A 26,428-nucleotide genomic window follows, 5' to 3' on the forward strand; every position below is an offset into this window, starting at 1 on the left:
GGGGTGTCTCACAGCCAGCCCAGCGTGGGGCTGGGGCCATGGCTCAGTGGTCTTGGCTCAGCAGCAGTGGAGGGGTTGGGAGCTCGGGGTGAGAGCCTGGGCTGGGTGATCCCCAAGGACTCCTCCAAGGCCAAGAGCTCTCTGAAACTCTCCAAGCCCTGTGAAGAGCTCTTCCAAGCCCTCCCCAGCCAGGCCAGGCCCTGCCCTCCCCCAGAGCAAGACACAGACACAGCAGGCTGAGCTTCAAGCTTTTAGTGAGCACAGAGGGGGAGGATCCAAGCAGCCTGAGCTGAAGTGCTCAGAGAAAGCCCAAGGGGAGAGCAGCAACCCCCCCAGCATGGCCATGGCCCAGGGCTGTGTGCTTGGAGGGTTCAAGAGGTGGCTGTGCAGGGGGAGAGGGAGCTTGAGGGGGGGGGGTTGAGACCCAGGGGCAGCAGCCAGAGGTGGGCAGGAAGCCAACCTCCCCTCTGGCAGGGAGGGGAACCCTCTCTCCCCATCCTGCTGGCAGATTCCTCCATCCAGGGATCAGCTGTGGGAAGCAGCTCCTGAGCCCCTGAGCCCCTTCCCTAGGCAGCTCTGTAGTCCTGCCCCTGAGCACAGCCTCCCTCCCAGCTGCAGCCCCCAGCCCCACAATCCCCTTCCCCCCCAGAGCTGTCCCCCCCTGCAGCACCACAGCCTCCACTGCCTGCTCAGCAGGCAGCTCCAGAGCTGGATCCATCCCAGCCGGAGCCAGAGCCCCTCCTGCCAGCACTGCACAGCTCCCCACAGCCCCCAGAGCCTGAGCCTCCTCCTCCTCCAGAGGCAGAACCTCTCCTACCAGAGCTGCTCCCTCCACCCCCAGAGCTGGAGCCCCAACCTCCAGAGCTATGGCCACCCCCAGACACAGAGCCTCCCTCATAGCCTGAGCCTCCTCCATACCCAGAGCTTCCCTCATAGCCTGAGCCTCCCTCATAGCCTGAGCCTCCTCCATACCCAGAGCTTCCCTCATAGCCTGAACCTCCCCCATACCCAGAGCTTCCCTCATAGCCTGAGCCTCCCTCATAGCCTGAGCCTCCTCCATACCCAGAGCCTCCCTCATAGCCTGAGTCTCCTCCCCCATAGCCTGAGCCTGCTCCTCCTCCAGAAATGGAGTCGCCACTGCCAGAGCCAGAGCCCAAACCCCCAGAGCCGGAGCCCAAACCCCCAGAGCTGGAGCCACCCCCAGACACAGAGCCTCCACTGCCAGAGCTTGCACCTCCTCCATACCCTGAGCCTCCTCCAAAGCCTGAGCCTCCTCCAGCACCTCCATAGCTGGAACCTCCACTGCCAGAGCTGCCTCCAATTCCAGAGCTGGAGCCTCTCCTGCCAGAGCTAATTCCACCCCCAGAGCTCAGCCCTGGACTGCTGGGACTGCATCTGCCACTGCCTGAGCCTCCTCCAGAGATGGAGCTTCTCCTGCTGGAGCTTCCTCCTCCATACCCTGAGCCTCCTCCATAGCTGCACTCACCACTGCCAGAGCTTCCTCCACCTCCAGAGATGGAGCCTCCACTGCCAGAGCTTCCTCCTCCTGCACTGCCAGAGCTTGCACCTCCATACCCTGAGCCTCCTCCTCCTGCGCCTCCATAGCTGGAGCCTCCACTGCCAGAGCTGCCTCCAATTCCAGAGCTGGAGCCTCTCCTGCCAGAGCTAATTCCACCTCCAGAGCTCAGCCCTGCACTGCTGGGACTGCATCTGCCACTGCCTGAGCCTCCTCCAGAGATGGAGCCTCTCCTGCCAGAGCTTCCCCCACCTCCATAGCTGGAGCCTCCACTGCCATAGCTTCCTCCTCCTCCACTGCCATAGCTTCCTCCTCCATACCCTGAGCCTCCTCCTCCTGTGCCTCCATAGCTGGAGCCTCCACTGCCATAGCTTCCTCCTCCATACCCTGAGCCTCCTCCTCCTGTGCCTCCATAGCTGGAGCCTCCACTGCCATAGCTGTCTCCACCTCCAGAGCTGGAGCCTCCACTGCCATAGCTTCCTCCAATTCCAGAGCTGGAGCCTCTCCTGCCAGAGCTAATTCCACCCCCAGAGCTCAGCCCTGGACTGCTGGGACTGCATCTGCCACTGCCTGAGCCTCCTCCAGAGATGGAGCCTCTCCTGCCAGAGCTTGCACCACCATAGCCTGAGCCTCCCCCAGAGATGGAGCCTCTCCTGCCAGAGCTTGCACCACCATAGCCTGAGCCTCCTCCAGAGATGGAGCCTCTCCTGCCAGAGCTTCCTCCACCTCCAAACCCTGAGCCTGCTCCACCCCCTGAGCTTCCTCCATAGCCTGAGCCTCCTCCTCCAGCACCTCCATAGCTGGAGCCTCCACTGCCAGAGCTAATTCCACCCCCAGAGCTCATCCCTGGACTGCTGGGACTACATCTGCCACTGCCTGAGCCTCCTTCAGAGATGGAGCCTCTCCTGCCAGAGCTTGCACCACCATACCCTGAGCCACCTCCATAGCTGCACTCACCACTGCCAGAGCTTCCTCCTCCTCCATAGCTGGAGCTTCCTCCACCTCCAGAGATGGAGCCTCTCCTGCCAGAGCTTCCTCCTCCATACCCTGAGCCTCCTCCTCCAGCACCTCCATAGCTGGAGCCTCCACTGCCATAGCTTCCTCCTCCAGTACCTTCAGAGATGGAGCCTCTCCTGCCAGAGCTTGGACCACCATACCCTGAGCCTCCTCCTCCAGCACCTCCATAGCTGGAGCCTCCACTGCCATAGCTTCCTCCTCCAGTACCTCCAGAGATGGAGCCTCTCCTGCCAGAGCTTCCTCCTCCATACCCTGAGCCTCCTCCTCCAGCACCTCCATAGCTGCACTCACCACTGCCATAGCTGCCTCCAATTCCAGAGCTGGAGCCTCTCCTGCCAGAGCTTGCTCCGCCATACCCTGAGCCACCTCCATAGCTGCACTCACCACTGCCAGAGCTTCCTCCTCCATAGCCTGAGCCTCCTCCTCCAGCACCTCCATAGCTGGAGCCTCCACTGCCATAGCTGCCTCCACCTCCAAATCCAGAGCTGGAGCCTCTCCTGCCAGAGCTGCTGCCACCTCCATAACTCAGCCCTGGACTGCTGGGACTGCATCTGCCACTGCCTGAGCCTCCTCCAGAGATGGAGCCTCTCCTGCCAGAGCTTCCTCCTCCTCCAGAGATGGAGCCTCTCCTGCTGGAACTTCCTTCTCCATAGCTTGAGCCTCCTCCAGCACCTCCATAGCTGGAGCCTCCACTGCCATAGCTTCCTCCTCCAGTACCTCCAGAGATGGAGCCTCTCCTACCAGAGCTTCCTCCTCCATAGCCTGAGCCTCCTCCTCCTCCAGCACCTCCATAGCTGGAGCCTCCACTGCCAGAGCTGCCTCCTCCAGTACCTTCAGAGATGGAGCCTCTCCTACCAGAGCTTCCTCCTCCATAGCCTGAGCCTCCTCCTTCTCCAGCACCTCCATAGCTGGAGCCTCCACTGCCATAGCTTCCTCCACCTCCAATTCCAGAGCTGGAGCCTCTCCTGCCAGAGCTGCTGCCACCTCCATAACTCAGCCCTGCACTGCTGGGACTGCATCTGCCACTGCCTGAGCCTCCTCCAGAGATGGAGCTTCTCCTGCCAGAGCTTCCTCCTCCTCCAGAGATGGAGCCTCTCCTGCTGGAACTTCCTTCTCCATAGCCTGAGCCTCCTCCAGCACCTCCATAGCTGGAGCCTCCACTGCCATAGCTTCCTCCTCCAGTACCTCCAGAGATGGAGCCTCTCCTGCCAGAGCTTCCTCCTCCATAGCCTGAGCCTCCTCCTCCTCCAGCACCTCCATAGCTGGAGCCTCCACTGCCATAGCTGCCTCCAATTCCAGAGCTGGAGCCTCTCCTGCCAGAGCTGCTGCCACCTCCATAACTCATCCCTGCACTGCTGGGACTGCATCTGCCACTGCCTGAGCCTCCTCCATAGCTGCACTCACCACTGCCATAGTTTCCTCCACCTCCATAGCTGGAGTCTCCACTGCCATAGCTTCCTCCACCTCCAATTCCAGAGCTGGAGCCTCTCCTGCCAGAGCTTCCTCCTCCATAGCCTGAGCCTCCTCCTTCTCCAGCACCTCCATAGCTGGAACCTCCACTGCCATAGCTTCCTCCTCCAGTACCTCCAGAGATGGAGCCTCTCCTGCCAGAGCTTGCACCACCATACCCTGAGCCTCCTTCATAGCTGCACTCACCACTGCCAGAGCTTCCTCCACCTCCAGAGATGGAGCCTCCACTGCCATAGCTGCCTCCACCTCCAATTCCAGAGCTGGAGCCTCTCCTGCCAGAGCTGCTGCCACCTCCATAACTCATCCCTGCACTGCTGGGACTGCTTCTGCCACTGCCTGAGCCTCCTCCAGAGATGGAGCCTCCACTGCCAAAGCTTCCTCCTCCTCCAGAGATGGAGCCTCTCCTGCTGGAACTTCCTTCTCCATACCCTGAGCCTCCTCCTCCAGTACCTCCAGAGCTGGAGCCTCTCCTGCCAGAGCTTCCTCCTCCATACCCTGAGCCTTCTCCATAGCTGCACTCACCACTGCCAGAGCCTCCTCCTCCTCCAGAGATGGAGCCTCTCCTACTGGAGCTTCCTCCTCCATACCCTGAGCCTCCTCCTCCAGCACCTCCATAGCTGGAGCCTCCACTGCCATAGCTTCCTCCTCCAGTACCTCCAGAGATGGAGCCTCTCCTGCCGGAGCTTCCTCCTCCATACCCTGAGCCTCCTCCTCCAGCACCTCCATAGCTGCACTCACCACTGCCATAGCTTCCTCCAATTCCAGAGCTGGAGCCTCTCCTGCCAGAGCTGCTGCCACCTCCATAACTCATCCCTGCACTGCTGGGACTGCATCTGCCACTGCCTGAGCCTCCTCCAGAGATGGAGCCTCCACTGCCAAAGCTTCCTCCTCCTCCAGAGATGGAGCCTCTCCTGCTGGAACTTCCTTCTCCATACCCTGAGCCTCCTCCTCCAGCACCTCCATAGCTGGAGCCTCCACTGCCATAGCTTCCTCCTCCAGTACCTCCAGAGATGGAGCCTCTCCTGCCAGAGCTTGCACCGCCATACCCTGAGCCTCCTCCATAGCTGCACTCACCACTGCCAGAGCTTCCCCCACCTCCAGAGATGGAGCCTCCACTGCCATAGCTTCCTCCTCCTCCACTGCCATAGCTTCCTCCTCCTCCACTGCCATAGCTTCCTCCTCCAGCACCTCCAGAGCTGGAGCCTCTCCTGCCAGAGCTAATTCCACCTCCAGAGCTCAGCCCTGCACTGCTGGGACTGCATCTGCCACTGCCTGAGCCTCCTCCAGAGATGGAGCCTCTCCTGCTGGAGCTTCCTCCTCCTCCTCCTCCAGAGCTGGAGCCTCTCCTGCCAGAGCTTGCACCACCATACCCTGAGCCTCCTCCATAGCTGCACTCACCACTGCCAGAGCTTCCTCCTCCAGAGATGGAGCCTCCACTTCCAGAGCTTGCTCCACCATATCCAGAACCTCCTCCTCCTCCAGAGCTGCACCCACCACTGCCAGAGCTGGAGCCCCAACCTCCAGAGCCTTGGCTGCTTCCAGAGCCTTGGCCACCTCCAGACATGGAACCTCCTCCAGAGCTGGAGCCTCTCCTACCAGAGCTGCTGCCACCCCCAGAGCTGATCCCTGCACTGTGGGAACTGCAGCTGCCAGAGCTGGAGCCCCAGCCCCCAGAGCTTTGGCCTCCTCCAGATATGGAGCCTCCTCCTCCAGAGGTGGAGCCTCTCCTGCCACAGCTGCTGCCTCCTCCAGAGCTGATCCCTGCACTGTGGGGACTGCATCTGCCTGAGCTGGAGCCCCAGCCCCCAGAGCTTTGGCCTCCTCCAGATATGGAGCCTCCTCCTCCAGAGCTGGAGCCTCTCCTACCACAGCTGCTGCCTCCTCCAGAGCTGATCCCTGCACCATGGGAACTGCAGCTGCCTGAGCTGGAGCCCCAACCCCCAGAGCCTTGGCCACCTCCAGAGCTTTGGCCTCCTCCAGACATGGAGCCTCCTCCTCCTCCTCCAGAGCTGGAGCCTCTCCTGCCACAGCTGCTTCCACCCCCAGAGCTGATCCCTGCACCATGGGAACTGCAGCTGCCAGAGCTGGAGCCCCAACCCCTAGAGCTTTGGCCTCCTCCAGAGCTTTGGCCTCCTCCAGACATGGAGCCTCCTCCTCCTCCAGAGGTGGAGCCTCTCCTGCCACAGCTGCTTCCACCTCCAGAGCTGATCCCTGCACCATGGGAACTGCAGCTGCCTGAGCTGGAGCCCCAGCCCCCAGAGCTTTGGCCTCCTCCAGAGCCTTGGCCACCTCCAGAGCTTTGGCCACCACCAGACATGGAGCCTCCTCCTCCAGAGCTGGAGCCTCTCCTGCCACAGCTGCTGCCTCCTCCAGAGCTGATCCCTGCACTGTGGGGACTGCAGCTGCCTGAGCTGGAGCCCCAACCCCCAGAGCTTTGGCCACCTCCAGAGCTTTGGCCACCACCAGACATGGAGCCTCCTCCTCCAGAGCTGGAGCCTCTCCTGCCACAGCTGCTGCCACCTCCAGAGCTGATCCCTGCACCATGGGAACTGCAGCTGCCTGAGCTGGAGCCCCAACCCCCAGAGCCTTGGCCACCTCCAGAGCTTTGGCCACCTCCAGACATGGAGCCTCCTCCTCCTCCAGAGCTGGAGCCTCTCCTGCCACAGCTGCTGCCTCCTCCAGAGCTGATCCCTGCACTGTGGGGACTGCAGCTGCCTGAGCTGGAGCCCCAACCCCCAGAGCTTTGGCCTCCTCCAGAGCCTTGGCCACCTCCAGAGCTTTGGCCACCACCAGACATGGAGCCTCCTCCTCCAGAGCTGGAGCCTCTCCTGCCACAGCTGCTGCCTCCTCCAGAGCTGATCCCTGCACTGTGGGGACTGCATCTGCCTGAGCTGGAGCCCCAACCCCCAGAGCTTTGGCCTCCTCCAGAGCTTTGGCCTCCTCCAGAGCCTTGGCCACCTCCAGAGCTTTGGCCACCTCCAGAGCCTGAGCCTCCTCCTCCAGAGCTGGAGCCTCTCCTGCCACAGCTGCTTCCACCCCCAGAGCTGATCCCTGCACCATGGGAACTGCAGCTGCCAGAGCTGGAGCCCCAACCCCCAGAGCTTTGGCCACCTCCAGAGCTTCCTCCACCCCCATAGCCTTTGCCTCCTCCTCCTCCTCCACTACAAATGGAGCCCCCACTGCCAGAGCTGGAGCCCCAACCCCCAGAGCTACCTCCACCTCCAGAGCTTCCTCCTCCAGAGATAGATCCTTTCCCCCCAGAGATGCTTCCACCCCCAGAGCTTCCTCCCCCTCCAGACATGGAGCCTCCACTGCCTGAGCCTCCTCCTCCTTTACAGCTGGAGCCTCCATAGCCTGAGCTTCCTCCACCTCCTCCTCCTCCAGAGATAGATCCTTTTCCCCCAGAGCTACCTCCACCTCCAGAGCTTCCTCCTCCAGAGATAGATCCTTTTCCCCCAGAGATGCTTCCACCTCCAGAGCTTCCTCCCCCTCCAGACATGGAGCCTCCACTGCTTGAGCTTCCTCCTCCTTTACAGCTGGAGCCTCCATAGCCTGAGCTTCCTCCACCTCCTCCTCCTCCAGAGATAGATCCTTTTCCCCCAGAGCTACCTCCACCTCCAGAGCTTCCTCCTCCAGAGATAGATCCTTTCCCCCCAGAGATGCTTCCACCCCCAGAGCTTCCTCCCCCTCCAGACATGGAGCCTCCACTGCCTGAGCTTCCTCCTCCTTTACAGCTGGAGCCTCCATAGCTTGAGCTTCCTCCTCCTCCTCCTCCTCCAGAGATTGAGCCTTTCCCACCAGAGCTGATGCCACCCCCAGAGCTTCCTCCACCTCCAGAGCTTCCTCCACCTCCAGAGCTTCCTCCATAGCCTTTGCCTCCTCCACCTCCACCACCACAAATGGAGCCTCCATAGCCTGAGCTTCCTCCACCTCCTCCTCCTCCTGAGATAGATCCTTTCCCTCCAGAGCTGATGCCACCCCCAGAGCTTCCTCCCCCTCCAGACATGGAGCCTCCACTGCTTGAGCTTCCTCCTCCTTTACAGCTGGAGCCTCCATAGCCTGAGCTTCCTCCACCTCCTCCTCCTCCTCCTGAGATTGAGCCTTTCCCTCCAGAGCTGCTGCCACCTCCAGAGCTTCCTCCATAGCCTTTGCCTCCTCCCCCACCACAAATGGAGCCCCCACTGCCAGAGCTGGATCCCCATCCCCCAGAGCTTCCTCCACTTCCATAGCCTTTGCTTCCTCCTCCTCCTGCTCCTCCTCCAGAGATAGATCCTTTCCCCCCAGAGATGCTTCCACCTCCAGAGCTTCCTCCCCCTCCAGACATGGAGCCTCCACTGCTTGAGCTTCCTCCACCTCCTCCACCTCCTGAGATTGAGCCTTTCCCACCAGAGCTGATGCCACCCCCAGAGCTTCCTCCATAGCCTTTGCCTCCTCCTCCTCCCCCACCACAAATGGAGCCTCCATATCCTGAGCTGCCTCCATATCCTGAGCTTCCTCCACCTCCTCCTCCTCCTGAGATTGAGCCTTTCCCACCAGAGCTGATGCCACCCCCAGAGCTTCCTCCCCCTCCAGACATGGAGCCTCCACTGCTTGAGCTTCCTCCTCCTTTACAGCTGGAGCCTCCATAGCTTGAGCTTCCTCCTCCTCCTCCTCCTCCAGAGATTGAGCCTTTCCCCCCAGAGCTGCTCCCACCCCCAGAGCTTCCTCCACCCCCAGAGCTTCCTCCATAGCCTTTGCCTCCTCCTCCTCCCCCACCACAAATGGAGCCCCCACTGCCAGAGCTGGAGCCCCAACCCCCAGAGCTTCCCCCACCTCCAGAGCTTCCTCCACCTCCATAGCCTTTGCTTCCTCCTCCTCCTCCTCCTCCAGAGATAGATCCTTTCCCCCCAGAGATGCTTCCAGTTCCCCCTCCAGACACAGATCCTATCCCACCAGAGCTGCTGCTACCTCCAGAGCTTCCTCCATAGCCTTTGCCTCCTCCTCCTCCTCCTCCACCACAAATGGAGCCCCCACTGCCAGAGCTGGATCCCCACCCTCCAGAGCTTCCTCCATAGCCTTTGCCTCCTCCTCCTCCTCCACCACCACAAATGGAGCCCCCACTGCCAGAGCTGGAGCCCCACCCTCCAGAGCTTCCTCCATAGCCTTTGCCTCCTCCTCCTCCTCCTCCACCACAAATGGAGCCCCCACTGCCAGAGCTGGAGCCCCACCCTCCAGAGCTTCCTCCTTTCCCTCCTCCACTCATGGAGCCTCTCCTGCCCATGCTGCCCCCACCAGAGCCTGGCCCCCCCTTGGCACTTGTCCAGCCCCCAGGGGCCACTCCAAAGGCTCCAGTGGCAGTGGTGCTGTGCTCAGTGACACCTGCAAGAGAGGCAAGCAGAGAGGTCAGCAGCACAGCTGGGGGCAGAGGCCTGGGTGGCCACCACGCTCCGGTGGTCACAGCCACGGCTCTGGGGAGGGGCAAGCAGGGTCTGGGGAGGAGCAGCTGAGGGAGCTGGGGGGGTTCAGCCCAAGGGGAGACCCTCCTGGCTCCCTGCAAGCCCCTGAGAGGCTGGGATTGGGACTGAGACTGGCACTGAGATTGAGATTGGGCCTTGGACTAGGAGTGAGATTGGGACTGGGATTGAGATCCAGGTTGAGACTGGGACTGAGATTGACTTCTCCCTCAGCTCCACTCCAACCCTGCTCTGCTTCAGCTCCAAACCATTCCCCCTGGGGCTGGCTCCAGCCCCCCTCAGCCAAAGTCTCTCTGCAGCCTGCCTGCAGGATCCCTTCAGGCAGCTCTGAGCTCCCCCTGGAGCCTTCTGCCCTGCAGGCTGCCCAGCCCCAGCTCCCTCAGCCTGTGCTCCCAGCAGAGCTGCTCCAGCCCTGGCAGCCTCTCTGGGGCCTCCTCTGGCCTCCCCCCAGCAGCTCTGTGTCCTCCTGCTGCTGGGGACAGCAGAGCTGGAGGCAGGAGTGGAGGTTGGCTCCCAGCAGGGCAGAGTCCAGGGGCAGGATCCCCTCTGCTGCCCTGCTGCCCACCCTGCTCTGCCTGCAGCCAGCTCAGGGTTGGCTCCTGGGCTGCTGAGGGCACTGCTGGCTCCTGGGGAGCTTCTCCTCCCCCAGCACCCCTAGGGCTGCTTCTTCAGGGCTGCTCTCAGCCCACCCTGCACCCAGCCTGGCTTTGTGCCTGCCCCAGCTGCAGGACCTTGCCCTGTGCCTTGCTGCCCCTCCTGCAGCTTCTGCAGCCTGGCAAGATCCCTCTGGGCTGGATCCCTGCCCTCAGCTGAGCCCAGGACACCACACAGCTTGGTGCCACTGCTGAGGCTGCCCCAGCCCCAAGGACCAAGAGGTTTGGGAGCACTGTGGCCAGGACAGACCCCTGAGGACCTCCACTTGCCACTGGCCTCCACCCTCTGCAGGTCTCTACCCTTGGGCTGCACCCTGGGAAGCCTCTGCAGGTCTCTATCCATGGTCTGCACCCCTGGGAAGCCTCTGCAGGTCTCTACCCTTGGGCTGCAACCTGGGAAGCCTCTGCAGGTCTCTACCCTTGGGCTGCACCCCTGGGAAGCCTCTGCAGGTCTCTACCCATGGGCTGCACCCCTGGGAAGCCTCTGCAGGTCTCTACCCTTGGGCTGCACCCCTGGGAAGCCTCTGCAGGTCTCTACCCTTGGGCTGCATCCTGGGAAGCCTCTGCAGGTCTCTACCCATGGGCTGCACCCCTGGGAAGCCTCTGCAGGTCTCTACCCTTGGGCTGCACCCCTGGGAAGCCTCTGCAGGTCTCTACCCATGGGCTGCACCCCTGGGAAGCCTCTGCAGGTCTCTACCCATGGGCTGCACCCCTGGGAAGCCTCTGCAGGTCTCTACCCTCGGGCTGCACCCCTGGGAAGCCTCTGCAGGTCTCTACCCATGGGCTGCACCCTGGGAAGCCTCTGCAGGTCTCTACCCTTGGGCTGCACCCCTGGGAAGCCTCTGCAGGTCTCTACCCTTGGGCTGCACCCTGGGAAGCCTCTGCAGGTCTCTACCCATGGGCTGCACCCCTGGGAAGCCTCTGCAGGTCTCTCCCCATGGGCTGCACCCCTGGGAAGCCTCTGCAGGTCTCTCTCCATGGGCTGCACCTTGGGAAGCCTCTGCAGGTCTCTCCCCATGGGCTGCACCCCTGGGAAGCCTCTGCAGGTCTCTACCCTTGGGCTGCACCCCTGGGAAGCCTCTGCAGGTCTCTCCCCATGGGCTGCACCCCTGGGAAGCCTCTGCAGGTCTCTACCCATGGGCTGCACCCTGGGAAGCCTCTGCAGGTCTCTACCCTTGGGCTGCACCCCTGGGAAGCCTCTGCAGGTCTCTCCCCATGGGCTGCACCCCTGGGAAGCCTCTGCAGGTCTCTCCCCATGGGCTGCACCCCTGGGAAGCCTCTGCAGGTCTCTACCCTTGGGCTGCACCCCTGGGAAGCCTCTGCAGGTCTCTCCCCATGGGCTGCACCCTGGGAAGCCTCTGCAGGTCTCTACCCTTGGGCTGCACCCTGGGAAGCCTCTGCAGGTCTCTCCCCATGGGCTGCACCCTGGGAAGCCTCTGCAGGTCTCTACCCTTGGGCTGCATGCCTGGGAAGCCTCTGCAGGTCTCTACCCATGGGCTGCACCCCTGGGAAGCCTCTGCAGGTCTCTACCCATGGGCTGCACCCCTGGGAAGCCTCTGCAGGTCTCTACCCTTGGGCTGCACCCTGGGAAGCCAAGGGAGGAGCTGAGAGAGGTTGTCCCAGCTGGGGGCTGTGGAGACAACACCCGGGGGGGGAGGGGGGGAAGAGCCAAAGCAAAGCCCTGAGGTACTTACAGATGGTGGCTGGGGAACCTTCCTGGAGCCTGGGGAGGCAAAAGGGACACTGAGCTGATGTGGCCCTGGGGGGAGAGGTCCCTTCCACCCACCCTGGGGGGCTGGTGGTGGGTGAGAGGAGCTTGGCACAGCTCCCTCCAGGCAGGGTGAGCAGCTGGGCCCTACCTGGTCTCCTCCTCCTCCAGGAGGGATCTGTAAGTGGCAATTTCGATGTCCAGGGCCAGCTTCACGTTCAGGAGCTCCTGGTGGTCGTGCAGGAGGCGACTGAGGTCCTCCCTGGCCTGCTGCAGGACACTTTCCAGCTCCTGAAGCTTCTCCTGGCCGTCCCTGACAGCAGAGCTCCCTCGCTGCTCAGCATCCTGCAGGGAGCCTTGGAGGCTCTCATTCTGCAGAGGGCACAGACAGGAGGAGTCCAGCAGCCTCCTCTGGGGCTGGGCACTGGGGGGGGCACAGCTGGCAGCCTGGGGGCAGCCTTGGGCTCCTCAGGGCCAGGAGGACTTGGAGGGCTGCAGCAGGGCCAGGGAAGGGCAAAGGGAGCTGGGGAAGGGGCTGGGGGAGAGGGCTGGGGAGGGAGGAGCAGCTGAGGGAGCTGGGGGGGGGTGAGGCTGGGGGAGAGGAGGCTGAGGGGAGACCTCCTGGCTCCCTGCAAGTGCCTGAGAGGAGCCTGGAGCCAGGGGGAGTTGGGCTCCTGGGCCAAGGACCAGGACCAGAGGAGATGGCCTCAGGCTGCCCCAGGGCAGGCTCAGCTTGGCCCTGAGGAGAAACTTCTCCCCTGGAAGGGTTCTGCAAGCCTGGCCCAGGCTGCCCAGGGAGGTGCTGGTGGAGCCCCCAGGCCTGGAGGGGCTCCATCCCCCTGTGCCCATGGTGGGGTTGGGTTGCTGCTTGGCCTGGCTGCTCTCAGAGAGCTTCCCCAACCCAAACCCATTCCCTGACCCTCTGGCTTCAAACCCTTCAGGAGGTGAAGAGCTGCCCCTGAGAGAGAGCTCAGCAGAGGCCTCAGGCTGGGACCATTCCCCCAGCTGCAAGCCCAGGGCAGAGAGCTCCAGACCTCACCCTGCTCCCTTCTGGAGAGCCAAACCAGCTCCAGCTTTGCCCCCAGAGGGCAGCTCCAGGCAGCAGCTCCCCACCCAAGAGGGACTTCAGGATTTGGGGCACTGCATCATTTGGTTTTACCTTTTTCTTTGCAATTTCAATCTCTGCCTGCAGCCTCTGGATCTGCCTGACCAGCTCCTGGATCTCCCTGTAGCTGCTCCTCAGCTGCTCCTGCTGGCTGGCCCAGATGGTCTGGAGGTCCTGGTACTGATGGGCAGAGGAGAAAAGAGACCTCAGCTCCAACCCTGCCTCCAGCTCTGCTGTCCCCAGCAGCAGGAGGACACAGAGCTGCTGGGGGGAGGCCAGAGGAGGCCCCAGAGAGGCTGCCAGGGCTGGAGCAGCTCTGCTGGGAGCCCAGGCTGAGGGAGCTGGGGCTGGGCAGCCTGTGGAGGAGAAGGCTCAGCCACACAGCTCTGCACTCTCAGCCTCCCAACTCTCCACTCTTCACCTCCCAACTCTCTGCTCTCAGCCTCCCAACTGAGAGTTGGGGCTATGCAGCCTGCAGGGGAGAAGGCTCCAGGGGGGACCTCAGAGCTGCCTCCAGAGCCTGAAGGGATCCTGCAGGAAGGCTGCAGAGAGACTTTGGCTGAGGGGGGCTGGAGCCAGCCCCAGGGGGAATGGTTTGGAGCTGAAGCAGAGCAGGGTTGGAGTGGAGCTGAGGGAGAAGTCAATCTAAGTCTCAGTCCCAGTCCCAATCTCAGCCTCAGCCTCAGTCCCAATCTCAGCCTCAGTCCCAGTCCCAGTCTCAGTCCCAGTCCCAATCTCAGCCCCAGTCCCCATCCCAATCTCAACCTCAGTCCCAATCTCAGCCCCAGTCCCCATCCCAATCTCAACCTCAGTCCCAATCTCAGCCCCAGTCCCTGTCCCAATCTCAGTCCCGGTCCCAATCTCAATCCCAGTCTCAGTCCCAGTCCCTGTCCCAGTCTCAGTCCCAGTCCCAATCTCAGTCCCAGTCTCAGTCCCAGTCCCTGTCCCAGTCTCAGTCCCAGTCCCAGTCCCAGTCCCAGTCCCAGTCCCAGCTGGAGAAAGCAGAGGAGGTTTGGGCACTGTGTCCTTCCTGCCTCTCTGGCCTGAGGCCATCCCAGCACCAGCAGCTCTCCCTGCTGAGTGGAAGGTGGAAATGGTTTCCTGTGCTGCAGTGCTGGTGCCAGAGCTGTGGAGGCTGCTTGGCTGCATGGCCTGGAGCCAAAGCTGGAGAGCAGAGAGAGCAGCAGCAGGGGAGCCTGCAGGGAGGCTGCAGAGAGACTTTGCCTGAGGGTCCCCAAGGGGGAATGGTTTGGAGCTGAGGCAGAGCAGGGTTGGAGTGGAGCTGAGGGAGAAGTTCTGCAGCAGGAGGCTGCTGAGGGCCTGGCCCAGGCTGCCCAGGGAGGCTGTGGCTGCCTCCTGCCTGGGGGTGCTGAGGGCCAAGCTGGATGAGGCCCTGAGCAGCTGAGCCTGGCTGAGAGGAGTCCCTGGGCAGGGTGGGGAGGTTGGAAGTGGCTGAGCTCTGAGCTCCCTTCCAAGCTGAGCTCTGAGCTCCCTTCCAAGCTGAGCCATGCCAGGAGTCTGTGACCTGTGGCTTGTGCCCCCCTGAGCAGCCTCTGTGCCCTGTTGGTGCCAACTCACCCTGCCCTGGTGCATGGCATCCACTTCAGCTTTGCTCCTCTGGGCAAGGGCCTCATACTCCTGCCTGACCTCCTCGAGGATGCCATCCAGGTTCAGCTCCCTGGGGCTGTCCAGGGACAGCACCACCTTGGTGCTGCCCACCAGGCTCTGCAGCTGGGAGAGCTCCTGCAGGGAAAGCAAAGCTGTGGCTGCCAAGGAGTCCAGGGGAGAGCTCCAGGCTGTGCTGTGAGGAGAGAAGTGGAACCCTCTGCCCAGACCCCCACTGGAACCTCCCTACCTGCATCCTCCACCCCCAGCTGAACCCCCAGGGGTCCCTGCCAGGCTCTGTGGCACACAGCAGAGCCACTGAGAGGCTGAGGAGGACCCAAGGAGATCAAAGGCCAAGGAGGATCCACTCTGCACACCCAAAGTCCTATTTTAGGAACCTCTACAAGATCAACAACCTCCAGGCCAGGCTGGGTGCAGGGTGGGCTGAGAGCAGCCCTGAAGAAGCAGCCCTGGGGGTACTGGGGGAGGAGAAGCTCCCCAGGAGCCAGCAGTGCCCTCAGGCAGCCCAGGAGCCAACCCTGAGCTGGCTGCAGGCAGGGCAGGGTGGGCAGCAGGGCAGCAGAGGGGATCCTGCCCCTGGACTCTGCCCTGCTGGGAGCCAACCTCCACTCCTGCCTCCAGCTCTGCTGTCCCCAGCAGCAGGAGGACACAGAGCTGCTGGGGGGAGGCCAGAGGGGGCCACAGAGAGGCTGCCAGGGCTGGAGCAGCTCTGCTGGGAGCACAGGCTGAGGGAGCTGGGGCTGGGCAGCCTGCAGGGCAGAAGGCTCCAGGGGGAGCTCAGAGCTGCCTGAAGGGATCCTGCAGGGAGACTGCAGAGAAACTTTGGCTGAGGGGGGCTGGAGCCAGCCCCAGGGGGAATGGTTTGGAGCTGAGGCAGAGCAGGGTTGGAGTGAAGCTGAGGGAGAAGTTCTGCAGCAGGAGGCTGCTGAGAGCCTGGCCCAGGCTGCCCAGGGAGGCTGTGGCTGCCTCCTGCCTGGGGGTGCTGAGGGCCAGGCTGGATGAGGCCCTGAGCAGCTGAGCCTGGCTGAGAGGAGTCCCTGGGCAGGGTGGGGAGGTTGGAAGTGGCTGAGCTCTGAGCTCCCTTCCAACCTGAGCCATCCCAGGAGCCTCTGACCTGTGGCTTCTGTCCCCCTGAGCAGGTTGGATGAGGCCCTGAGCATCCTGGGCTGGCTGAGAGGAGTCCCTGGGCAGGGTGGGGAGGTTGGAGGAGCTGAGCTCTGAGCTCCCTTCCAGCCTGAGCCACTCTGTGGCTCCCTGCAGACCTCCCTCAAGGTCTTTCCCAAGCCAAGGCAAGCCCCCAGGGTCAGGTTTGCATCTCAGAGGCAGACTCACAGCTTCATGCAGGCACCTGAGGAACTCCAGCTCCTGCTTCAGGATCTCCACACGGACATCCAGCTCCATCTTCCCCAGGTAGGCACTGTCCAGCTCCTGGAAGCAGAGGTCCTGTTGGTGCCAAGGGCCAGGACCAGAGGAGATGGCCTCAGGCTGCCCCAGGGCAGGCTCAGCTTGGCCCTGAGGAGAAACTTCTCCCCTGGAAGGGTTCTGCAAGCCTGGCCCAGGCTGCCCAGTGGGGGAGGTGGTGGAGTCCCCAAGGCCTGGAGGGGTTCCAGCCCCCTGTGGCCATGGCTCTGGTGGTTTGGTGGCCATGGAGGGGTTGGGTTGCTGCTTGGACCTCATCTCAGAGGCCTTTCCCAATGCCTGCTTCTGTTCTCTCACTCTGGGGCTCAGCCTCCAGAGGAAATGATTTCTCTCCAGCCTGGCTCAGACCTTGAGCTCAAAGCTCTCTTCCAGCCTCAACAGCTGGAAGAGACCTTGGGAGGCACTCCAAGGACCTCTCCTCCTTCTCTTGGAGGGGAGTTGGATGCAGCTAAGCCAGGGCCCTGCTGCTGCAGTCCTCAGCCAGCAGCCACTTTCGGAGGCTCTGAGGCTGCCTTCACCTTTTTGAGCTCCACAAATTCCTCCTCCTTCGAGGCCCTTTTGTTGATCTCATCCTCAAACCTGCAGGAGCAGAGGAAAGAGAGAGTCAGCTCCTGGCCCTGGCCCCCTGCTCCAGCCCCGTGGCTCAGACACCAAAGGGAATCCTCCAGCCTGGGATCCACCTCTGCATCGCTCCCTGCAGGCTCTGCCAGCAGCAGAGGTGGTGGCAAAGCCTCTGCCAGGCTCTGTGCTGGGGCAGGCAGAGCCCAGCTCCTGCATCCTCCCCCGGGCTGCAGCTGGGCCAGGGGAAGGGAAAACTCTCCTCACAGAATCCCAGCATGGAGAAGGGAAGCTGGAAGGGACCTCTGGAGCTCCCCCAGCCCCAGCAGGGCTCCCCCCAGCAGCTTGCCCAGGGGCACAGTGCCCAGGGGGGGTTGGAAGCTCTCCACAACCTCTCTGGGCTCAGCCTGCTCCAGGCCTCCAGCAGCCTCCCCCCAAACTGCTTTCTCCTCCTGCCCTCCACTCTCTGCCCCTTGGGCTGCCCCTGGACACCACTCAGCAGCTGCCAGCCCCAGCCTCTTGCCGCCCCCCAGCTCCTTCAGCTCCTGCTGAGCATTGCTCAGCACAGACCCCAGCCAACCACAGCGGAGGACAAGGAGACCACAGACCCCAAACCAATCACCCAAGCACCCAACCAACTCCCCAAGCACCCACCCAAACTTCCACCCTACCTGCACCCACTCACCCAACCACCCTCCCACCCCTCCAACCAACTGCTCAACCACCCAACCAACTGCTCGACCACCCAACCACCCAACCACCTACCCAACCAACTGCCCAACCACCCAACCAACTGCTCAACCACCCACCCACCCAACTGCTCAACCACCCACCCACCCAACTGCTCAACCACCCACCCACCCAACTGCTCAACCACCCAACCACCCAACCAACTACCCAACCAACTGCTCAACCACCCAACCAACTACTCAACCACCCAACCAACTGCCCAACCACCCAACCACCCAACCAACTGCTCAACCACCCAACCACCCAACCAACTACTCAACCACCCAACCAACTACTCAACCACCCAACCAACTACTCAACCACCCAACCAACTACCCAACCAACTGCTCAACCACCCAACCAACTGCTCAACCAACTGCTCAACCACCCAACCAACTACTCAACCACCCAACCAACTACTCAACCACCCAACCAACTACCCAACCAACTGCTCAACCACCCAACCAACTGCTCAACCAACTGCTCAACCACCCAACCAACTGCTCAACCACCCAACCAACTGCCCAACTGCCCAAACACCCAACCACCTACCCAACCACCCAACCAACTGCTCAACCACCCAACTACCTAACCACCCACCCAACTGCTTAACCAACCACCCAACCCAATCACCCAACCACCTACCCAACCACCCAACCAACTGCCCAACCACCCAACCACCCAACCAACTGCTCAACCACCCAACCAACTGCTCAACCACCCAACCACCCAACCAACTGCTCAACCACCCAACCACCCAACCAACTGCTCAACCACCCAACCAACTGCTCAACCACCCAACCAACTGCTCAACCAACTGCTCAACCACCCAACCAACTGCTCAACCACCCAACCAACTGCTCAACCACCCAACCACCCAACCAACTACTCAACCACCCAACCAACTGCTCAACCACCCAACCAACTGCTCAACCACCCAACCACCCAACCAACTGCTCAACCACCCAACCAACTGCTCAACCACCCAACCACCCAACCAACTGCTCAACCACCCAACCACCCAACCAACTGCTCAACCACCCAACCAACTGCTCAACCACCCAACCAACTGCCCAACCACCCAACCACCCAACCAACTGCTCAACCACCCACCCCAATCACCCAACCACCCTCCCAACTGCTCAACCAACTACCCAACCAACCACCCAACTACTCAACCAACCACCCAACTACCCACTCAACCACCCAACTGCCCACCCACCCACTCAACCATGCACACAACCACCCCCCCACCCAACTACCCAAGCACCTTCCCACCCCTCCAACCAGCTACCCACCCAAGCCTCCCACCCAACTCAATCACCCAACCCTATTATAACAGCTCAGAGCCCCTCTGGGGCTGCTCAGCTCCAGGCTCTCAGCCCCAGGGCTCTCAGCTTGGCCACACTGCTCAGCTCTGTCCCTCCAGGCTGACCACAGCTCCATCACCACCAGCAGCAGTAAGCCCTCCTGAGTTGCTCACTGCCTGGGGGGCAGGCAGGGTGTGAAGGAGAACAGCAGGGGAGAGGAATCATGGAAGGGCTTTGGGTTGGGAGGGACCCCCAGAGCTCACCCAGTCCAACACCCCCCCTGCAGTCAGCAGGGACCTCCTCCACTGGAGCAGGCTGCTCAGAGCTCTCTCAAGCCTCCCCTTGAGCATCTCCAGGCACAGAGCCTCAGCCTGGGCAACCTGGGGCAGAGCTCCACCACCCTCCTGGGCTGGCTCTGCAAGACCTTTGGCTTCTCCTCTTGCTCCTGTGGGTTCTACCCTCCCCAGAGCTGCTTTAGCCTCCCAGTGCCCAGGCCAAGTGCCAGCAGCAACCTCCTGGGGACCATTCCTGTGCTGGCCACAAACCTTCTGAAGCTCCCAAAGCTAAACTGTGCCTTGCCCAGGGCAGGATGGAAACCCCCAGGAGGTTCTGAGTGCCAGCTCTGAGCTTTTGTCACCTCTTTTTGTAGTCCTCCACGAGGTGCAGCATGTGGTAGGCTTCAGGATCCAGCTGCTCCTTCTGGCTCTGGAGGGTTTCCAGCTGCCTCTGCAGGCTGCTGATGTAAGCCTGGAAGAAGGAGGTGATGCTCCTGCTCTCCTCTGGTCGGGCACTTTGCTGCTGCAGGAGCTGCCACTTGGCCAGCAGGGCCTGGTTCTGCCTCTCCAGGCACTGCACCTGAAAGGCAAAAGGAGGAGGAGGAGGTGGCTCAGGCCCTGGGAGGAAGAGCAGCAGCAGCATCCTGTCCCCACAGGCAAACAAAGCAGAGGCTCAGCCTCAGGAGCTGCTGAGGTTGGGAGAGGCCTCTGGGATCCCCAAATCCAACCTAGATCCTCAGGAGCAATCTCTGGTTCTAAGGGAGGAATCCTCAGGTGCCTGATTCCCATTGGATCATTTGGATGTCAAGCAGGAGGCAAGGAGAGAGGAGAAGGCTCTGGAGAGACCTCAGAGCTGCAGCTCCATAGCTGGGGGGGACCTCCAGGCAGGCTGGGGGGAGGCACTGCTCAGGAGGGGCTGTGGGGAGAGGAGCAGGGGCAGAGGTTGGGAACTGGAGCAGGGCAGACTAAGGCTGGATGCCAGGAGGGAGTTCTGCACCAGGAGGGTGGTGAGAGCCTGGCCCAGGCTGCCCAGGGAGGTGCTGGAAGCCTCCTCCTCATCCCTGGAGGTGCTGAAGGCCAGGCTGGAGGTGGCTGTGAGCAACCTGCTGTGCTGGGAGGGCTCCCTGCCCGTGGCAGGGGGTTGGCACTGCCTCACCCTTGGGGTCCCTTCCAGCCCTGACCATCCTCTGGCTCTAAGGGAGGAATCCTCAGCTGCCTGATTCCCAGTGGATCATTTGGATGGTGGCAAAGAGCTAATGGCCCCAGGGGAGAGCCTTGGGTAAGCCACAGCCCCTTGGAGAGTGGCTGCAGCAGGAGTCCTGGCAGGAGGAAACCCTTCTGAGGCAGGCTCTAAGGTCCCAGGGAGAAGCAGGGAGGAGAATGAATCACCAGGAGGAACTCAGCACCCATGGGAGCTGCTTGTGACTGGCAGCCAAAGCAGCTCCTTCCATGGCCCCAACAGGAGCTCAGCACCCATGGGAGCTGCTTGGGACTGGCAGCTCCTTCCATGGCTCCCAACAGGAGCTCAGCACCCATGGGAGCTGCTTGTGACTGGCAGCCAAAGCAGCTCCTTCCATGGCTCCAACAGGAGCTCAGCACCCATGGGAGCTGCTTGTGACTGGCAGCCAAAGCAGCTCCTCCCATGGCTCCAACAGGAGCTCAGCACCCATGGGAGCTGCTTGTGACTGGCAGCCAAAGCAGCTCCTCCCATGGCTCCCAAGAGGAGCTCAGCACCCATGGGAGCTGCTTGTGACTGGCAGCCAAAGCAGCTCCTTCCATGGCTCCAACAGGAGCTCAGCACCCATGGGAGCTGCTTGTGACTGGCAGCTCCTTCCATGGCTCCCAAGAGGAGCTCAGCACCCATGGGAGCTGCTTGTGACTGGCAGCCAAAGCAGCTCCTCCCATGGCTCCAACAGGAGCTCAGCACCCATGGGAGCTGCTTGTGACTGGCAGCCAAAGCAGCTCCTCCCATGGCTCCCAACAGGGACTCAGCACCCATGGGAGCTGCTTGTGACTGGCAGCCAAAGCAGCTCCTTCCATGGCTCCCAAGAGGAGCTCAGCACCCATGGGAGCTGCTTGTGACTGGCAGCCAAAGCAGCTCCTTCCATGGCTCCCAAGAGGAGCTCAGCACCCATGGGAGCTGCTTGTGACTGGCAGCCAAAGCAGCTCCTTCCATGGCTCCCAAGAGGAGCTCAGCACCCATGGGAGCTGCTTGTGACTGGCAGCCAAAGCAGCTCCTTCCATGGCTCCCAAGAAGAGCTCAGCACCCATGGGAGCTGCTTGTGACTGGCAGCCAAAGCAGCTCCTCCCATGGCTCCCAAGAGGAGCTCAGCACCCATGGGAGCTGCTTGTGACTGGCAGCTCCTCCCATGGCTCCCAAGAGGAGCTCAGCACCCATGGGAGCTGCTTGTGACTGGCAGCCAAAGCAGCTCCTTCCATGGCTCCCAACAGGGACTCAGCACCCATGGGAGCTGCTTGTGACTGGCAGCTCCTTCCATGGCTCCCAAGAGGAGCTCAGCACCCATGGGAGCTGCTTGTGACTGGTAGCCAAAGCAGCTCCTCCCATGGCTCCAACAGGAGCTCAGCACCCATGGGAGCTGCTTGTGACTGGCAGCTCCTTCCGTGGCTCCCAAGAGGAGCTCAGCACCCATGGGAGCTGCTTGTGACTGGCAGCCAAAGCAGCTCCTCCCATGGCTCCCAAGAGGAGCTCAGCACCCATGGGAGCTGCTTGTGACTGGCAGCCAAAGCAGCTCCTTCCATGGCTCCAACAGGAGCTCAGCACCCATGGGAGCTGCTTGTGACTGGTAGCCAAAGCAGCTCCTCCCATGGCTCCCAAGAGGAGCTCAGCACCCATGGGAGCTGCTTGTGACTGGCAGCCAAAGCAGCTCCTTCCATGGCTCCAACAGGAACTCAGCACCCATGGGAGCTGCTTGTGACTGGCAGCCAAAGCAGCTCCTCCCATGGCTCCCAAGAGGAGCTCAGCACCCATGGGAGCTGCTTGTGACTGGCAGCCAAAGCAGCTCCTCCCATGGCTCCCAAGAGGAGCTCAGCACCCATGGGAGCTGCTTGTGACTGGCAGCCAAAGCAGCTCCTCCCATGGCTCCCAAGAGGAGCTCAGCACCCATGGGAGCTGCTTGTGACTGGCAGCCAAAGCAGCTCCTCCCATGGCTCCCAAGAGGAGCTCAGCACCCATGGGAGCTGCTTGTGACTGGCAGCCAAAGCAGCTCCTTCCATGGCTCCCAAGAGGAGCTCAGCACCCATGGGAGCTGCTTGTGACTGGCAGCCAAAGCAGCTCCTTCCATGGCTCCAACAGGAGCTCAGCACCCATGGGAGCTGCTTGTGACTGGCAGCCAAAGCAGCTCCTCCCATGGCTCCAACAGGGACTCAGCACCCATGGGAGCTGCTTGTGACTGGCAGCCAAAGCAGCTCCTTCCATGGCTCCCAAGAGGAGCTCAGCACCCATGGGAGCTGCTTGTGACTGGCAGCCAAAGCAGCTCCTTCCATGGCTCCAACAGGAGCTCAGCACCCATGGGAGCTGCTTGTGACTGGCAGCCAAAGCAGCTCCTTCCATGGCTCCAACAGGAGCTCAGCACCCATGGGAGCTGCTTGTGACTGGCAGCCAAAGCAGCTCCTTCCATGGCTCCCAAGAGGAGCTCAGCACCCATGGGAGCTGCTTGTGACTGGCAGCCAAAGCAGCTCCTCCCATGGCTCCCAAGAGGAGCTCAGCACCCATGGGAGCTGCTTGTGACTGGCAGCCAAAGCAGCTCCTCCCATGGCTCCCAACAGGGACTCAGCACCCATGGGAGCTGCTTGTGACTGGCAGCCAAAGCAGCTCCTTCCATGGCTCCCAAGAGGAGCTCAGCACCCATGGGAGCTGCTTGTGACTGGCAGCCAAAGCAGCTCCTTCCATGGCTCCCAACAGGGAGGGTTGGAGAACCTTGGTTGGACCTGGCCTGGCAGCCACAGACACTGAGGGGCAGCAGCTGGAGAGGAGCCTGGGGGTGCCCAGGGGGGGGCAAGGAGACCCCCAGCAGCCTGGGCTGGAGCAGCAGTGCTGTGGGCAGCAGCAGCAGGGCAGGGATGGTGCCCCCGGGCTGGGCACTGGGGGGGGCACAGCTGGCAGCCTGGGGGCAGCCTTGGGCTGCTCAGGGCCAGGGAAGGGCAAAGGGAGCTGGGGAAGGGGCTGGGGGAGAAGGGGAAGGGGCTGGGGGAGAAGGGGAAGGGGCTGGAGAACTACTGAGGAGCAGCTGAGGGAGCTCTGGGGGGGTTGAGGCTGGAGGAGAGGAGGCTGAGGGGAGACCTCCTGGCTCCCTGCAAGTGCCTGAGAGGAGCCTGGAGCCAGGGGGAGGCTGAGACCTCCTGCCCTAAGTGATGGCACAAGAGGAGATGGCCTCAGGCTGCCCCAGGCCAGGCTCAGCTTGGCCCTGAGGAGAAACTTCTCCCCTGGAAGGGTTCTGCAAGCCTGGCCCAGGCTGCCCAGGGAGGTGCTGGTGGAGTCCCCAGTCCTGGAGGGGTTCCCAAGCCCTGCAGCTGTGGTGCTGAGGGCCAGGGGTTGGTGGTGCCCTGGCAGTGCTGGGGCAAGGCTTGGACTGGATGATTCCAGCCCTGGCTCTCTGGTGCCAGCCCTGGTGCCACCCCCCAGGACACCTTAGCCTGGCACAGCTCTCCTGCCCCAGCCTGCTGCAGGAGAAGGCTTCTGCTGCTGCTGCTGCTTCTCAAAGCTGTGCTGAAGTGGTCCCAGTCTCTTCCCCCCTCCCATGCAGGGGGCTTAGGGGGTGCTTGGGGTGGAGGAAGACCTCAGCTGCCTCTGAAGTGCCTTAGGCAGCCAAAGCCATGAGCAGGCTGAGCCTCCCCTCAGGAGACCCCCCCGGAGCCCTCACTTCCCAGAGCTGCTGGTGCCTTAGGGCAGGTGAGGAAGAGCTGCAGGGGTGCAGAGGATGCCCCTGGGAAGCAGAGGAGCTCTGCAGCTGGGACAGTGAGCTGGCCAGCCCCTGGCAGCCAGGAGGAGGCTCAAGGCTCCTGGGTGCAGCCAGCACCTTTTCTGTGAGGCATCCTCAAGCCTTCACCCTCAGCTTGCCCAGGGAGGCTGTGGCTGCCTCCTCTCCTCCCTGGAGGTGCTGAGGGCCAGGCTGGATGAGGCCCTGAGCAAGCCTGAGCTGGGGGGGAGGTGTCCCTGGGCAGGGCAGGGGCTTGGAGCTGGCTGAGCTCTGAGCTCCCTTCCAGCCCAGACCTTGCTGTGGCTAAGACCAAAGGCTCCAAGCTTCCACCCTCTGCAGAGGCACCCAGGGGAGGGGGGCAGCGACCCCCTGGCAGAGGCCAGGGCCTCCAAGCAGAGAGGAGATTTGGGCTGGGATGTGGAGAAATGCAACATTCCCACAGCTGGGCTGGAAGGGAGCTCAGAGCTCAGCCAGCTCCAAGCCCCTGCCCTGCCCAGGGACCCCTTCCCCCCAGCCCAGGCTGCTCAGGGCCTCATCCAGCCTGGCCACAAGACATCAAGGATGTCCAAGCCTCCTGCTAGGATCAGCTCCCAAGGCTTTGGGATCCTACCAGGCAGGCAGAGCAACCCTCCTGGGAAGCAGAGAGAGAGAGAGTCTGCAGCCTGGGCACCTCCCAGCAGGTTGTCATTGAGCCACCACGGACAGAGACCACTTGGAGATGCCTCTCCCAGGGGCCAGGCAGCAGGGGTTGAGCTCAGCAGAGCTGATGGCAAGCTGGAAAGAGCTCCCCAGCAGCCCAGGGGCAGCTGGCCAAGGCTGTGGCTGCCATGGGGACCCCAGGAGCCCCACCCCCAGCCCCAGCAGCAGCCCTCCCCCCCCCCCTCCCTGCCCAGGTGAGGGCAGGCTGTGGCCTCACCTTGTCGATGAAGGATGCAAACTTGTTGTTGAGGGCCTTGATCTGCTCCTTCTCCTCCGAGCAGGCTCTCTGGAACTCGGGGTCCACCTCCACTGCCACTGGCCTCAGCAGGCTGGGGTTGAGCTGCACCTCCTGGAGGCCTCTGCTGCCAGCAGCCTGCCCACAGCCCTGCCCAGCCCCTTGCCCACCCAAGGGGCTCCTGCCAAGGCCTCCTCCCAGAGCCTCCCTGCCTGCTCCCCCAGCTTGGGAAGCCCCCAGGGAATATCCTCTCCTGGCAGAGCCTCTGTCCAGCTGGCCCCAAGCCCCCAGCCCCAGGCACCTCCCAGAGCCTCTTCCTTCTGCTCCATAGCCTCCCCCAGCAGAGAGGTTCCTGCAGCCTCCGAGGCTGTAGAGGCTCCTGCTGCCATAGCCATAGCCCCAGCCATAGCCATGGCCACCACAGCTGCCTGCTCCCCTGCTGCCCTCATAGAACCTCAGAGCAGAGGACCTTGGCCCACCCAGAGAGCCACAGTGGGCAGAGGAGGAACTGAAACTCCCATCCCCAAACCTGGAGAAGTGGTAGCTCATAGCTTCCCTGGGCAGAGCTCTGGGAGCAGGAGGAGGAGGAGGTTGGCAAAGCAGGAGGAGCAAATGAGAAGGGGAAGGCTCTGCAGCTCCTCTGGCTGGGGGCTGAGAGGAGGTTCTCCCTTTATATGTCCTGGAGAAGTGGAGCTCCATTCCCTGCTAATTGCTGTTGTTGTTCAGCAGGCAGCAATTAACAGAGGAGGCCCTGCAGAGAGGTCAGAGTAAACAGCACACGGAGCTGCAGCAGTTGGGAAATGCCCCAAATCCTGCCTGAGTCATCAGCTGGGCTCAGCTCAGCCTTCCTTATCTCATCAGCCTGCCCTCCATCCTTAATTGCAGCTCTCCCTGCGGAGCCCTGCACAGCTCCGCTGCTGCTGCTGCCTCCCCTGCCCTCCCAAGGCACAAGGCCTTGGTGCTGTCCTCAGCTGGGCCTGGGGAGGCTCAGCTGGAGCTGGGGAGGCTCAGCTGCACCTCAGAGCCTGGGATGGAGCTGGGGAGGCTCAGCTGGACCTGGGGAGGCTCAGCTGGAGCTGGGGAGGGTCAGCTGGAGCTGGGGAGGGTCAGCTGCACCTCAGAGCCTGGGATGGAGCTGGGGAGGCTCAGCTGGGCCTGGGGAGGCTCAGCTGGAGCTGGGGAGGCTCAGCTGGAGCTGGGGAGGGTCAGCTGCACCTCAGAGCCTGGGATGGAGCTGGGGAGGCTCAGCTGGAGCTGGGGAGGCTCAGCAGGACCTGGGGAGGCTCAGCAGGACCTGCAGAGCCTGGGATGGAGCTGGGGAGGCTCAGCTGGAGCTGGGGAGGCTCAGCTGGAGCTGGGGAGGCTCAGCTGGAGCTGGGGAGGGTCAGCTGCACCTCAGAGCCTGGGATGGACCTGGGGAGGCTCAGCTGGAGCTGGGGAGGCTCAGCAGGACCTGGGGAGGCTCAGCAGGACCTGCAGAGCCTGGGATGGAGCTGGGGAGGCTCAGCTGGAGCTGGGGAGGCTCAGCTGCACCTGCAGAGCCTGGGATGGACCTGGGGAGGCTCAGCTGCACCTCAGAGCCTGGGATGGAGCTGGGGAGGCTCAGCTGGATCTGGGGAGGCTCAGCTGGATCTGGGGAGACTCAGCTGGACCTGGGGGGGCTCAGCTGCACCTCAGAGCCTGGGAGGGACCTGGGGAGGCTCAGCTGGACCTGGGGA

General features: G+C 62.5%; 1 protein-coding gene across 10 annotated transcripts; it reads right to left on the reverse strand.

The window, feature by feature from the left end:
* Positions 1-237: 237 nt before the first annotated feature.
* On the reverse strand, positions 238-25,336 carry LOC137458823 (fibroin heavy chain-like). 10 transcript variants are annotated; one of them, XM_068170110.1, is made up of 10 exons: positions 24,693-25,336; positions 19,202-19,419; positions 16,486-16,546; positions 15,881-15,976; positions 14,501-14,665; positions 12,977-13,102; positions 11,969-12,189; positions 11,804-11,832; positions 8,129-9,361; positions 238-7,834 (listed from the first exon to the last, which is right to left on the reverse strand). In XM_068170110.1, exons 1-10 carry the CDS (start codon positions 25,257-25,259, stop codon positions 690-692), a joined length of 9,861 nt encoding a protein of 3,286 aa, XP_068026211.1. In that variant the 5' UTR covers positions 25,260-25,336; the 3' UTR covers positions 238-689. The 10 variants fall into 10 exon arrangements, with proteins under 10 accessions (XP_068026211.1, XP_068026213.1, XP_068026207.1 ...); XM_068170112.1 differs by having other exon boundaries at positions 238-6,589; positions 7,214-9,361; positions 24,693-25,335; XM_068170106.1 differs by having other exon boundaries at positions 238-5,974; positions 6,116-9,361; positions 24,693-25,335.
* Positions 25,337-26,428: the final 1,092 nt, after the last annotated feature.

Source organism: Melanerpes formicivorus, unplaced genomic scaffold (assembly GCF_026170545.1).
Source record: "Melanerpes formicivorus ecotype bairdi unplaced genomic scaffold, bMelFor1.0.p_v2 SCAF_286, whole genome shotgun sequence".
NCBI lineage: Eukaryota > Metazoa > Chordata > Aves > Piciformes > Picidae > Melanerpes > Melanerpes formicivorus.